The sequence below is a fragment of the Ornithodoros turicata genome, chromosome 4 (assembly GCF_037126465.1).
Source record: "Ornithodoros turicata isolate Travis chromosome 4, ASM3712646v1, whole genome shotgun sequence".
NCBI classification, from domain to species: Eukaryota; Metazoa; Arthropoda; class Arachnida; order Ixodida; family Argasidae; genus Ornithodoros; species Ornithodoros turicata.
In genome coordinates, this window is record NC_088204.1 from 44279215 (window position 1) to 44293882 (window position 14668).

At 45.5% G+C, this 14668-nt stretch overlaps 1 protein-coding gene across 2 annotated transcripts in view; it reads right to left on the bottom strand.

Moving 5' to 3' along the window:
- Window positions 1–12766, bottom strand: part of LOC135391468 (protein BUD31 homolog) — a 29339-nt gene extending 16573 nt beyond the window's left edge. Inside the window, exons 1-4 of one of the 2 annotated variants that reach the window (XM_064621729.1) lie at window positions 12561–12766; window positions 12329–12451; window positions 10133–10299; window positions 2923–3028 (exon numbers count right to left, since the gene is read on the bottom strand). In XM_064621729.1, the coding sequence (XP_064477799.1) occupies window positions 2939–3028; window positions 10133–10299; window positions 12329–12451; window positions 12561–12654 (474 nt within the window). In that variant the 5' untranslated portion in view covers window positions 12655–12766 and the 3' untranslated portion in view covers window positions 2923–2938. Of the gene's footprint in view, window positions 1–2922; window positions 3029–10132; window positions 10300–12328; window positions 12452–12560 lie in introns of those variants that run through there. The other variant, XM_064621730.1, reaches the window with a different exon arrangement.
- Between the last annotated feature and the right edge of the window lie 1902 nt (window positions 12767–14668).

Consider the following 14668-nt stretch of genomic DNA (forward strand, 5'->3'; position numbering starts at 1 on the left):
AATGGCCCGGCCCGACCCGGGCCCGGACCTTCATATTTTTATGCGGCCCGGCCCGGCCCGGTGACCCAGTGACTAGAGCCCGGCCCGGCCCGGCGTCTAAGCAAATAGAGCCCGGCCCGGCCCGGCCCGGTGACCCGGCGAGTAGATCCCGGCCTAGTATTTCCAGCCGCGACGTACGCGTTTCTGGCGATTATCAAACAAATTTATAAGTAAATTTATAAGGAGAGAAGACAAACATACAAGTGATGGCGGTTTAACACTGTAACCGCACGAGACCAAATTAAATCCAGAACGCACGGGGCGTTATCGTTACACTGTCAAGATTTTGCGGAGATAAAGCATGCTGTCGACAAACTGCTTCTCCCAGTCCCTATCCCTCTCACCAAGCTTTGCCAGAGTGATTGTGAAATATGTGAGGAGTGAGGAGCAATGTAAAGTGGCTTGGAGAATGTTCTAGACGGTCGAATCATATGCATAATGCAGTACCCTTTGCTTGTCTTTGCAAAATATGCACAGGAATGACGCAAGTGCATGATGATATGAACTAATGCATCTCCAATGTGTGGAATTAGCTGCGTGGCCCGGCCGGGCCTGACTCTTGGGAACATATTTGTCGGCCCGGGCCCGGCCCGGCCCGCGGTGGTGGCGTATTTTAACGGCCCGGGCCCGCCCCGGCCCGTGGTGCTGGCGTATTTTGTCGGCCCGGGCTCGGCCCGGCCCGGAGCACACAGCCAATAACAAGCCCAGCCCGGCCCGCGGGCCGGGTCGGGCCCGGGCCGGGTCGGGGGCCCGGGCCCGTGCAGTGCTCTAATGCGGGTATACCCGCGGTCGCATTGCGGGTACACCCGCATTTTACCCGCTACCGCCAGCGATCACGAATTGCTACCCGCAATTCGTGACGATGTGCAGGTAACTGCGGGCACCGGCACCTGCACTCAGCTCTAATCACTTGTCCATGAAATGGGTGCCAGAGACCAGATTGATGAGACCCAGCTTTCGCGTGAAAGGAAGTGGGATTTTTGGAAGTCCGTGCACATTTGTTGGACACTAGATAAAAATAATGCATAACAGTAAAGAATGTAAATGTATCCACTGGCATTTGTCACCCCAAGTCAGCATCCACTGAACTGAATCCATTGAACACTTTCATCTAATCCTAATAATTAAGGTTCCGGGTTTTACGCAATTCCGCGAATATTGCAGAATACGGAATTCAATGAGGAATCCTTCGTTTGGCACGGAATTTCATAAAATCCCATATTTTTAGGGGTGCGCGGATATTCGGGTTCTTGAATTGGAATCAAATATCAATCACTCCAAGTATTTCATTCGCGAATCGAACGGCCAATATTCAGATTTATGAATATGCGACTATTCGTAGAATATGGACATCACCACCCGAAAGTGGGCTTCACCTGACGCTTCCCTACATAAGGTGAAGCCTTTAAGAAATTGCACATGCTGCAGGACCAACACGGACAGATTGTAGTTTAGCTTATGATAACGTTATCCCAAGTTTATTGTGCATACTCCGCCTCAGGAAGGGGCAACGTCCCTCCAGTGTGCAATTTAGTGGTGGCAGTGGGGGATTTTGATTTGATGTTTGGGAGTTTGCCTCTTACTCTTAAATAATGCCTACAGCCTAGAAACAAAAAAGTTCTCCTAAAGATGTAACTTGTACAGGGCTATGTATTGTAGGCTGCTTCATATAATCTTCCTATAAACTGTGTAGATGCCAAAAGATCTTTGACCAGGTATAAAATGATTGTAGGCGACAGATGGCGCCCTTTGTCAGAGAACACAAGATATCATGGATGTAATGCTGAGCTACAACAGTACTTCAAATCTGTAATTTTATAAAATGTGTTTTGTCCCCACATTACCCAAGAAAATAAAGTGTTTCCCATTTCAAGCAGCCACTGACTGCTTGCCGCAGAAAATCACAGAATCTACAAGCCGGTGCCGCAGAATTTCGAATTCGCTGCAGCAGAAAACAAGGGGCCTTACTAATAATTGAAAAGTTGAAAAATTAATTATAATTAATTAATTGATTAGTAAACAAAAATATACTGAAGATCTTGCAAGGCTTATAACATTATGCAGGCTGTCTCATTCTAGTGTGATGAGACTTTTTTTTATTCGAAGGTGGAGTTCAACTTAAATTAAACACCCTGTATATTGCACACTACAGTACTGAGAAAAAGAATTATTTTCCTACATGTGATATTTGGCAAAATACATACTCTGATAAGCTCTGACATCAGAGCTCCCACCATTCCCATTAGCAGTTGTAAGCACGTGACTTCTCTCTCGCTTCCTGACCGATGGAGGAGTCTGCTACGACGCCATAGTCGCGTGAGTTTCTGTATTCGTGGTGCTGGATTTCCAGAGTTGTATGTAACTCGTTACCCAGTAACCAGTTACTTTTTTTGGTAACAAAGTAACGACCTAGTTACTTTTCTAAAAATTGTAACTAATAACGTATTCAGTTACAAAAATCGGTAACTCGTTACTCACGTTACTCGTTTCTTTCCTACGTTTACGCTCAGCTTCAACATGGACAACATGGTCAATTACTATGTGGAAATTCCCAAGATTCAGTACACTTCTAACACAATGTGACGTGACCTGGATGTTCAGCTCCTCGCAGTCTCTGGTCGACAGTCGTTCTTTTGCTGAGTCCTAAGGTGACCAGCATGACAAATGCCGCAACACTTTCCGGTCGTGTCATTCATCATGAAAGCATTCTTGGGAAAAGACCCTGGATTTATTTTCTTTGTATGTGGGTGGGTGTTATCTCCCAGCTGCTGACAATAGATATACAAGAGCAACTAAACTAGCCCAAATTTGAATCCTGAGATGGCATTGTCCGTCTCTGGATTCACAGTGTTGTTGTAAAGTGTGTTCACCTGGCTTGGACGACGAGATCCCAGATTTATTATATGCAGCTCGTGCATGTCTTTAGCCTAGCAGCGTATCCCGGGAAGAAACCTCCCACCTCCACACTTGTGGGCTCCAGTGAGGACCACTTGAGAACATAAGATGGCACAGATGATAATCACATCAGTGTGACATGGGTTGGACGAGATGTACAGGGTGAAGGCGGCAAAAGGTGACAGGAATGTAGTAGTTTAGTGTGTTCCTTGTTTTCTCAAACCAAAATGGCTGAGTACATCCCACACATCGTATTCGAATTTCAAGAAACGTGCTCAGGTAAGAGTCTTCAATATTTTTCTTAGCTGTTTCAGTTACCGTGTTGAGGATTATATGTTAAACGCACTGCTTTTCACTGATCAATCGAATTCCTGGTGGAGCCAATGCCGTGTAGAGAGGAGATAGCCCAAGAACTTTGGCTGATTTGATGGTTCACAATGGGGGGATATGTTTATTAAAAAGAAAGGTTAGACATGCAAAGACCCAGCTGATACAACAGCATAGAGATGTTGGTGTAGCGTTTATCAGTTCACATAAACGCACAATTGCGCAGACGTCGTGTAACCTTCTAACAATGACACAAAAATAGGGGAATAAAGACAGCTGTTGCAATCGAAATAAAAAGGAAAAAAAGAAAGGAAAATCAGGCTCACTACTAATCAGGCCCATTCTATTTACAATACATGCATCAAATAAAGACGGCTGTATATGATGCAGCCATGCCTTTCCACAGCAATTTTTGGGTCTTGCCACAGAGGCTCTCTCAAGGAAACGCACCAAAAATAGCCGATGCCCATTTTGAGTTCTAGCTATTCTTTAAAGTAAATTCCATGTAAATTGTCGGACTAAATAAAGCACATGTCCCTTTTGATTTTGGCGTGGTTGTGGGCAGGGAAGGGTAACGGTAATGGTAACAGAAACGGTATATTAACGAAATTGGAGATGGTAACGATAACGGAAACACATACCACGGTCCTCCATTACCGGAAACAGAAACGGAAACGAATTTATCGTCCGGTATTGAATTCGGGTAATGGCTATTCCTGTTGTGCGATGACATTTGTGTGACTTTTCATTGTTTGCTTTTGTATTTTGATGACTCCATTCCCTGTAATGCTCTAAATACTACACGAGAGCATGGGAAGAAAGCGCAAATTGGATCTCGAGGATGCATCCCTCACTTACCACGCCCCAGTCCTCATAGCTTCATGACCAGGGTGTCGAACCGAAACGTTTTTCGTTCCGGTTCTATCATAAACGGTCCGGTACCGGTTCTGCTACGGAGCAAAACAATAACGATTCATACCGGTTTTAACCGGTTCAGCTTCTGGTGGACATATTCACTCCAAGAAAAAAAATCAATGTTGCAAAATGTAAACCCGTTTATTCCGCATACATAGTATTTAATATTAATAGGCAGCTGAGAAATTGATATGCTCCTGGTTCCTGTAGGTGACTGTCTGTTCAAATAGGCTTTCACCTCCCTTGAAGCGCATGATACAGACGGACTGGTTTGTCGTGATGCCGTACGTAAAGTACTTTCTTGCAGGGTTGGTGCGATCGTGTTCCATCCGAATGCCTGTTGTTGCTTCCTCGCCAGCAAGTACTACCCGCACGAGTACGACGCAAATCGAGGAACACCTTCACTCACAAACGCGCTCGACGGCTTCGTTTTCTTTACTTCGTGTCCTATCCACAAAAGAGGCGCCACTTCGCACGCGCTTGCCTCGCGGATACGTAAATGTGTTCAACTTCGCTGCTCTCAAACAAAGGACACGTTGCGCGACATTACCGATAGAGAAGCCGTTTCGCAGCCCCCTTGGGTCGCTGTTTAGTTGAGGAGAGTTTCTGCAGATGAAATTAAAACGAACGCTACGGCACTTTGGTAGAGAGTCACAACCGGTCACATGTACCTCTATGTCAATGTGCGCGAACGATAAAACGTTACAGCCTAAGAGCCTAAGGGTCATAGTACTCGCAGTACAAACCGGCAAAGTTTTTGCTTGGACCGAAAACCATTCAATGAATTTTTCGGTTTCACTCCTGAGCAAAAAAAAACGTATACGGTTTCGATTCGGTTCCGGTTCGCACCAAATAGCGTTTTTTTTTTCGGTTCTCGGTTCCGGTTTTCGATTCGCTCCGACACCCTGTCCATGCCATCAACACACGACAATCCTCCACCATATGCACGAGGATGCCAGCCTATGAATTTTAGTTACTTATCTTTAGTTACTTTTTTTCTTTTCACTGCGGCCATGGCAGTATTATTTACTATTGAGAGCGTCCGCATATGAATGCGACATTGGATGAAAGTTACGCCTGTCTTGAGTTCGTGGAATCTGAGTGACTGAAGACTGAAAACATGTTCCTACATACATATATTTTTTTTATCCTGCAACATGTGCGCATCCCAACGACGTAAAATTACTTGTGTAGTGTGTACGCGTGACACCGAAGCAGCACTTGGGCAAAACAGGGTGCTGATAGAGCCGGACGGGCTGTCCTCCCGCAGCTCTGTAGCAACCATTCCATTACCGGAAACAGTAACGGAAACGAAATTGAAAGGCCGGTATCAGAAACGGATAACGGAAACGAAAATATAGCAGTAACGAAAATGGAAACAGTAACCAAAATACGTCCGTTATCCTTCCCTGGTTGTGGCTCTGTAGCAGCATGGTAACGTAACAGTAACTTTCAGAGTAACGCGTTCCTTTTGCTGCTTTTGTAACGGGTAGCGTATTTAGTTCCTTTTTTTCGTGGTAACGAGTAATGGTATTTAGTTCCTCTTTTTGGTAATGTGTACAAGTCTGCGGATTTCTATGTGTGTATTACCCCTTCGCTGTTAAATTTGTAACGCAGGTTCACATCACTGGAAATAATTGCATTTTATATATATCAGGAATAACTTGAAATGAAGCGTCACAACCCGCTTAAACGAGAAATAAAGTAGTATCTAACATGGCCAAAAAGCCATCTTGTAAAGCAGTACATGAGAAGCATTCTCATAAAATATTTCTGACCAAAGTTGTTTCCCTGCAGCACTATTTCATTTTCAAAATTGTTGCCGCAGCGAGAGGTTGGAACGCTCGAACTGCAGACCACACCCCTCAAGTGTGATGTCTGCGAGAAAGAGCAGTCAGACCCGTTGGTAAAAAAAAAAATCTACTACAAGCATGGCGAGCTATACCTTGTTGACTGCTATTCATTATGTCACGTTTTCCAAAAAACGAAGGGTATATGCTGCCCGACAAGACTGTAACACGATCAGTAGAATAATTTTTGTTGCTTCCATGCAATCCTTCGTTGCATGCCTCTCTGTCGTATTCGCGAATTCCCAGTCACGGCAAAGTCTGTTTGATCTGTCATGTCCCCACATCAGCTAAGTGTGTGGCCGTACAGCACAGCAGTGATGCAGCACGGAGTTTGGGTTTGCATGAATGAGAAAGGCAACACCTGACTGTCGTTTACACAACGTTCTACCACAGTCCCTTGATAGCTTCCCGGTCACGCAGCTTCTCCGTAACTCTATGGGGAAGCTTTGCCCAGGGACCGGAGCGCCTGCGTGGCGGCGCTGCCATCGAATCCCGGGAGGGAAACGCCTGCGTCTCCCATTGCAGTACACGTGTTTTGGCTGTTGTCGCGTGATAACTATGTGTTAGCAGCATGCCAGAAACATGCTGTGTTACGAAATGTCGCTCTGGGTATTGGGGGCTGGCAACGTATCTATACAGTCGAACCTCGTTAAAACGAAGTCGGTTACAGCGAATTTTCGGTTATTACGAAATTTTTTCTTTACTTTGTTGGCCATGCTTTGGTTCTATGGGGATTTTTTTTCTACAACGAAGTAATCTCCTCTATTTTCACCGCATCTTCGGTTATTGCGAAGTTTTTGCCCCGGAATTTCTTATCGCGGAATGACTTATCCACGGAGATTAGCGACGCCGCGTACGTGTCACCAATGAGACGAATGATCTCAATGAGCGATCGCGTCCTGGCCTGGCGGTCCGCCAGCATTCTCTCGCTACCTCCTCGCCACATCTCCACCTCCGCGCCTAGTCCTCCTCCACCCACGTGACCACGCGTAACGTGATTCATTCCCTTCTGGCAGTGTGGACAACGTGGGTGCACTTTCGGCTGGTACGCCATATCTCGCAAACGGAAAGTGTTGTCTTTAGAAATGAAAATGCGATTGAGACGTTGTTTGATTGATTGAGGCGTGGAACGACGTCGCGCACACCACAATCCGAAACTGCTTTGCGAAGGGAGGGTTCGCGGCCATCGCGGAGGAAGTTGACACGGAGGCGACATCGGTAACAAACGAGGCAGGCACCAAGTGGAAGCGTCTGCAAATGGTGAAGCAGGTGCGATTTTGTGTCGGCCGACGACGAGCTCGTGGTGGCAGCTGAGCTATCAGACAGTGACATAATCGCTGCCGTCACCGCGCAAAGCATGATAGGTTGGAGCTGACGCAATCAGTGATGACAACTGCTGTGACAGCAAAAACGAAGGCACGGAAAACTCTCGCGTCACCAGTGCAAAGGCGCTTAGCATGGTGCGAACAATAAAGGACTTCCTCTTGTAACATCCGACGGCGTCAGAAGCACATGTTTGCAACGGACTTCGTTGTCTCGATAAGGTGAGCGACATCGTCATGCGCAATGCTATCGCGACGAGGCAACAAGTGACTACAGATTTTTTCAAATAAATATGCTTTTTTGAGTGCTCATTTTGTGTTTTGTGTGTGGCCTCACTGTATTATACCACAACGTGGTGTACACACTTGTTAGCAGCTTAGTGGCAATCTCCTACAATTACTGGAGGTATTCTTTTAGTACGAATTTCGGATACAACGAACAAATTCGCGGTTCCCGTGAGACTTCGCTATAACGAGGTTCGACAGTATTCGCATCTCCTGCGGATCTTGACAAGCGTGAGAAGTGCCATTGCTCACATTGAAGGTGGGCGGTTCGGTTTTGACTCTCCTCACACACGTGTCTGCGAGAAGCACTTTGACCACAGCGACGTCGTGCGGCACGACAAATTCGTCATCAACGGCGAGAAAGTGCTGAACAAGCGTGGAATGCCAAAGCTTCGAGAAGATGCAGTGCCGCGCGTATTCGACGGCTGCTCGTCGTATCTGAACACGCCGAAACCGCGAAGCCATTCCGTCAGACAACGAGCCCAGGGAAACGACCCGTAGAAAGAAAGCATGCGCCATCGGCACCAACAACAAACTCAGTGCTTTTATAGATGCAATCGTAAAGAAAATTGCTCAAACAACTGGGGCTTTCGAGCTGGTTTGGCTCAGAGGGATGTTAACTGGTGCAATAATCGTGTAATCGTGATCAACCGATCGCGTCAAATACTAAGCGGTCATGTAACAGTCTGCGATAAACTGTAGAACGTCCTCTACGTGCTAAATAAAGTATGCATTATTAAAGTTGTTTAGCATGGCAGGCTAAAAATGCCGCTCGAGATTGATTCACGCAAGCATGTTGGAGCACACGATGGTTCCTTTCAGTCTCGGAAAAGAAATGAGGCCGACACGATATGACTAAAACAAGAGATGAACGACAAGGACACAGCGGCTATATTTCGTGACATGTCTCACTCAGTCCACATCCTTTTACTGGAGACTGGTGTTAGTATTGCGATTGGCCGATCGCGTGAATTAGTACGCCATCATGGGCGCAGTAACCGTCTGCGAATAACTGTAGAAGGTCCTCTACGCGCTGAAGTACGGATCACTTTACTGCCAGGCACTACGCACATAAACGGCACCAGAATCTCCGGTTGAGGGTTTGAAGATAGGAGACTCGTGACAATACATCCGTGCAACTTGAAGTGATCGGCAGCAGCTTTCCGCATAAAATAAAGTCGAATAGAAAAAGATTATTCGCGTTATAGCTGCTGCAACGTAGCAGGAAGCCATCGCAACAAATAATTTTCCTGCAGGATGTTTGGAAAAGTGCAAATACAACACTGCATCTGGCGTTCCCATGACTGGCCTGAGCGGGAGCTTCTACCGGGTTCCGATCGTGGCGCTGCCACACGGCTCCCGTTGTCCCTTGGCTAACTTTTCCATGGAGCTGCATGACCAGAAAGCTATCAAGGGACCGTGGTTCTACCAAACAAGCCAGGAAGAAGCAAGAGGCTTGCCTGTATAAAACATCAGGATACAAGCCTGATAAAAACTGTCGAACTGCACCATTCGGCCAACTGCTTTTAAAATATCAGAATTGCAGTCTGCACTTCAATGAAGGTGATTATCATTATTGTCATGCGTCAACCAAGGAACAGCATCAGATATCTGCTAGCTCTGTTGGCATGGCGACACAGCTGCCACAGAAACACCTTCCATGTTCCAACTGCATTCCTCTGTTGTAAGTGGAAATCACTTCTTTGCTTGCCATGAAAATGGCAGATCTGGCACAGGTGAGAAGTCCTGCATTTGGTCACATTGGGCCACAGAAAACTGCTTATGATCTTCCTTAAGCTTGTGATAAAAGAATGAGTGTCCCAAGTGAATGTTCGACTCACATGTCGATGTCCAAACCAGCTGTCACACCCCGGTGGCGTCACTGAAGACATTCCTGAACAGTCCAACTCCATAGAGCCGCGCACCATCAGGAAGAACTGAGTATTGCTGTACAACAGACAGCTAGATTCGTGCTGCGCTACTCCACCTTCCTGTGGTATCAGCGCTCCCGAAAAGTAAAGGGCGTTGGCGGCCTTTAATTCTTCATTTTGGACATCACGTAACCGAATAATGTCTATGAGGTGGTAGCAGGTGCTCCGACCTGAGCAGTGTTGCTCACCGATGGTGGCCGACATCACTTCTATCATGCGATCCCAGATTCAAAGAGCAGCATCCCTCCCACACACATCACATAATGATGCGCGTCCTAGCGCTCATCACGTGTCTCTCATGAAGGTGATGAGGGTGTTTTGCACAACAGAGATTCGGGGGGCTGTACTGATTGTGCAAGAACGATTTTAGGGTGCCTAAGATTCATTTACCGACCAAGAACAGGAAGTTGCCTGCATCTAGACTGCTCCTTTAATGCACTTTGTTTGATATTTTGTTCTTTACTCAAAGTACTTTTGCAGCATGATACTTTGTGCATCATTCAATGGTATCCAATAAGGTTGGCTGCGCTCTTCAGACACATCCTAGCTGAATATATAGACTATTTACCTCTTCCAACTTTCCTTTGGGGACTCTGCAAATGCAGTTGGTGCCAAAGTTTGTATCTCTTGTCTGAATGCACCGTAGGCAACAGAGGTTTTCATATCCCTGCTTTTTCCATTTGGCCATCAGGTTTTTATCAGCCAGGCCCTCTTTGATGCAATACTCGTAGAGCTCTGCAAAATAAATGCACACTTGAAACTACAGATTTAGATTTCTAGAAAGCTACATAACTCTAATGATGAAAGCTCTAGCCCAACCTTCAAAGATGTTACTATTTGTTGATGAAAGAGGATGAAAGGAGGAAGTCACTGAAAAGGTTATACAGCTGTAGGACTCGAACCCACGTTTTCTGGATTACTGGCCTCTGAACATTAATTTCTGCCATGTTCAACTAGTTGTTGAGATGCACAGGAAGTATAATTACACTATGTCCATCTTGATACCTTGTTGCATTTCATGTAATTGGCCACATCTCGATTTTTGTACCAAATGCGGAAGATTACAACAAGAGATAGGGAAGTTACCCGACAAAAGGAACTCGTTACCAGTAAAGTTACTGTGCAAAAAAATGTAACCAAGTTACTAACAAAATTGCAAGTAATGAAAATGAACTTGAAGTTCCTAAAGAACCTGAGGTTGAAGACCGGCAAAGACATGCAGGTTACTTCAAAGAATGTGTACACCAGAGTACAATATGTGTGTGTCTCTGCTACAATTCAGTTGAGAAAGATACGTAATGAACAAATAACAGGCCAGACAGCAGGGAGAAGGCACTATGTGTCTGCTCATGCACTTGTACTAACTTCATCGGATGTTTTCTAAAAGACACTGACATCGTCATCGACACAGCTGATACAAGGTACATCTAAATTGGTAGCGAAAACAAGCGAAAATACCAAATCAGACCCATCGGCAAGGCCACCAGCAAGAGGCGCGAGCGATCCTGGGTGTTGACAGTAGAGGTACGGTTGTAAACAGAAAAACTTTACAACATGGGCGTGGCTTGTGTGTGTACTAATAGGTTATTCATAATTTCGATGTAGAAAAAACTTTCTGTTGCTCCGCTCGTGCATATATACAAAATCATCTACCATCCGAGTATATTTCCGTGTCCTGCTCCCTTTGCGCATGTGTCACAGTGGGCGTGTTTACGGTGTTTATCTGTGCATCTCTGTGTCCGTGCCGTGCATGGTGCCGTGTGTCCGTGCATTGTAATACTGAGTTGGTACACTTTTTGGGTTAAACAGGAAACGACGTTCACATCTCGGAGCTCTAGACCAAGGACCACTTGTGTGAACAGAAAAATACAATGCATCCCCTGTTGCTGCCCCCGCAAAAAAAAATTTCGTCATGGGACAAGCGGCCATGATAGCGTGAGTGCTAGCAGGAATCAACTGTGCACCAATGATGCCACGTTTCGTTGCAATTTACCTATAATAGTCACTCACTGAATAAATGCAAACGTCTAATCGCTACGTGCACGTGTAGCTCTAGGAGAGAAATTGAACTTAAGTGAACCTTCCTAATTTCTGTAGTTGTCATCACGATGCCCTTAAGTCTGGAATTGTATAAATCTGTGATAACTCTATGTATTTCGAATTCATATGTTTAATTAAACCTGATGCGATTTATTTTTCTGTATTCTCGTCTGGTGTAGTTGCTTGGGTGAGGGAAAGGGTATACAACGCAAACACAGTGCGCGAATGTAAACGTGCCATGGCTAATTATGCACTACTTATTATTCATAGTGGTGACGTCATCCCTGACGTCATTTATTTACAATGGTAGTAGTCCGCTCAATGGATGGATGGCGCTGACCGTCTCTATCATGGCGTCATTCTGAAGACACAGGGGCCTATGGGAGTTGCGCTACCTGTTTAGATACACCTTGGCTGATATATGTGCTTGGCATCTGTTGCACCCACAATGAAATGCTCACACGGAATCGCAGTAGCTGACGATTACGTCCCTGAAAGTTCTGACAGATCACACAAAGTTCCCACAAAGCAGTGCTTCTTCGCCTGTTCACAAACAACACAACTACTGTGTCAGTCAGTTCTAAAAGTTTGAGCTCTCGCTTCAATAGCGGAGTAATTTTTTTGAACGTGCACAGGCACAATGGCTTGTATCCCTAGCCGTGCAATACATCCAGATATATATACACAATCTAGCTTGTAACGGATAGAAAAAGGAATCACTAACCCTTGCTGATTGCCTTGCGTTTATGAAAAAGATCGAAGACATATCTGGACCTTTGGTGGTGAATCTTAAAGATGGGCCAGAGGGATTCTACCTTTCGCTTTCCTTCGTGTGTTTCAGTTTCACCTGTACGTAAGATTTGGGAAAGAAAATAGAAAACTGCTACCACTCATAACACGAAACAACAAGCAGGCGACAAGGCGACAACAAGGCGAGCGCGCCTGATGATACCTACATTCACGCATCTTTTGATCCAATTCCTCTAAGGTTGGTTCAATCAATTCCCATCCTTCTGGTGGTGGTTTCTTGCTGCGACGAACTTTGCCCATTGCTAAATCCCGAGACAAGAAGCTGTTGCAGCAACAGTGACGGTACACCCAACGCTATTGTCGGGGCTGTACCACAGGGAGGCGCTAGATCCTGAGGGGTATCATTCGTTGTGTTCGTACGCCTCGCCGGCGGTGGCTATGAATGTAGTGCCCTGGGCCCTGGCGGCCCTGGCGGCCTGGTCAGCGCATGAAGACATCAATTGTTCTCAGTCATCGGTTTCGCGCTGTCGTAGGTGGACGTGTGTGTGTTGTGCTTCTTGTTTCATGCAAATTGCCACATGGAGGTAAGTAATTTTAGTTCCTTGATGTTTGTACTCCCGAATTTTTAGTGAAACATTCGCGACCTGTTTCAGCTGTGGTGGAATCCGTTAAATAAGTTCAATTTCGGAAGATTTACAGGCAACAGTGCCGAATGATACTCCGATCAAATTGGGACAATCAAAAAACGCATATCTGTTCTCATATAGTCTTCGATAGCTTATAAATAGCCTCAGTGAGTGATTTAACGTGTGATACAGTTAGAATTAAGGCTCAAACCCCTGCAGTCAAGCAGCAGTTACGAATGATACCCCTCAGGTTTTAAGCTCCGATCAAGTTGCAACAACCGAACGACGTTTTCCTGTTCTCGTGCAGCTTTCGATAGCTTATAGAAGCCCCAGTGAGTGATTTAACGTGTGATACAGTTAGAATTTAGCGCTCAAAACCCTGCAGTCAAGCAGCAGTTACGAATGATACCCCTCAGGTTTTAAGCTCCGATCAAGTTGCAACAACAGAACACAGCTTTCCTGTCCTCATGTAGCCTTCGATAGCTTATAAAAGCCACAGTGAGTGATGTAACATGTGATACGGTCAGAATTTAAGGCTGAGAAATCCGCAATCAAGCAGCGGTGTCGAGTGATACCGCTCAGGTTTTAAGCTCCGACCTGATTTGAACAACCAAACAACGTTTTCCTGTCCTCGTATGGCCTTTGATAGCTTAGAAATGCCACAGTGAGTGATCCGATGGTTTTCTTTTCAAAAATTGTAGAGGATTTTATAAATGACACTGCCAAAATTTAAGGCTTGCAAATGATGATTACGGAGAGTAAAATGCTATCCAGCATGTTAAAAGCTGCAAACTTGAAGCTTTTTGTTGCCTAAATACATTTCACCCTGTTGTTTCCAGGTGGAACCCCTGTAGCTGACCAGAAAGGCCAGGACTGTCAGATGCCATACATGAATTGGGTATGGGATAGAGAGAGAAGTATTGGGATTCTATTGGAGAATTTGCATACCCCTGCTTATGCTAGTCCTCACTAGGCCAACCAAAGCAGGCACACAATTGTTCTCGTGCTGAGCTGACAGATTTGTAACTGACACTGTTTACTTATAATTCTCAGTAATTTCACACTACTCACAATTATGTTTTACTTTCAGTTCAAGGTCTTCAAACGGAGCTGACCCAGCAGAAGGCCTCTGGTGGCATACTGTAATCAAGTGCGCCACTCCCACGGGATTATTGCATTGGCCTTTTGCATTCATGCCTGAATGCTGTCCAGGGCATCTCACAGGCACCAGCTGCGTGACGATGCCCCACCCCACGGATTGTCTTATGCCAACAGTGTGCTCCCATAGGGAACTATGGACACTATGAGATGGACTGTGGACATGCTAAGGAATTCTTCAGTAGCTTCATGGTGCACGGGAGAAGAAACAGCAGACCTGGACGAAGTAAACAAACGGCCCTTGTCAGGGTCACCATATGTCTGCCACAATGGCTAGCGTTCTGCTGATAGAACAAACCCTGATGGTGATAGAAGATCACTGAACTAACCATGACTCAAGCACGATGGCTACAACAGTGCTGATAGAAAGCAATCAATGCCATACATTTCGTTAAGCACTATATTTTTGATGACAGTAATATTTAGAGTTGAAGGAGTCATGTTCTGACACTTTTTGGATGGTCAAAGTATGCATCACAGAACACATTGCTAAGGTGAACATTATGTGGAACCGACTATGACTCCTGTTA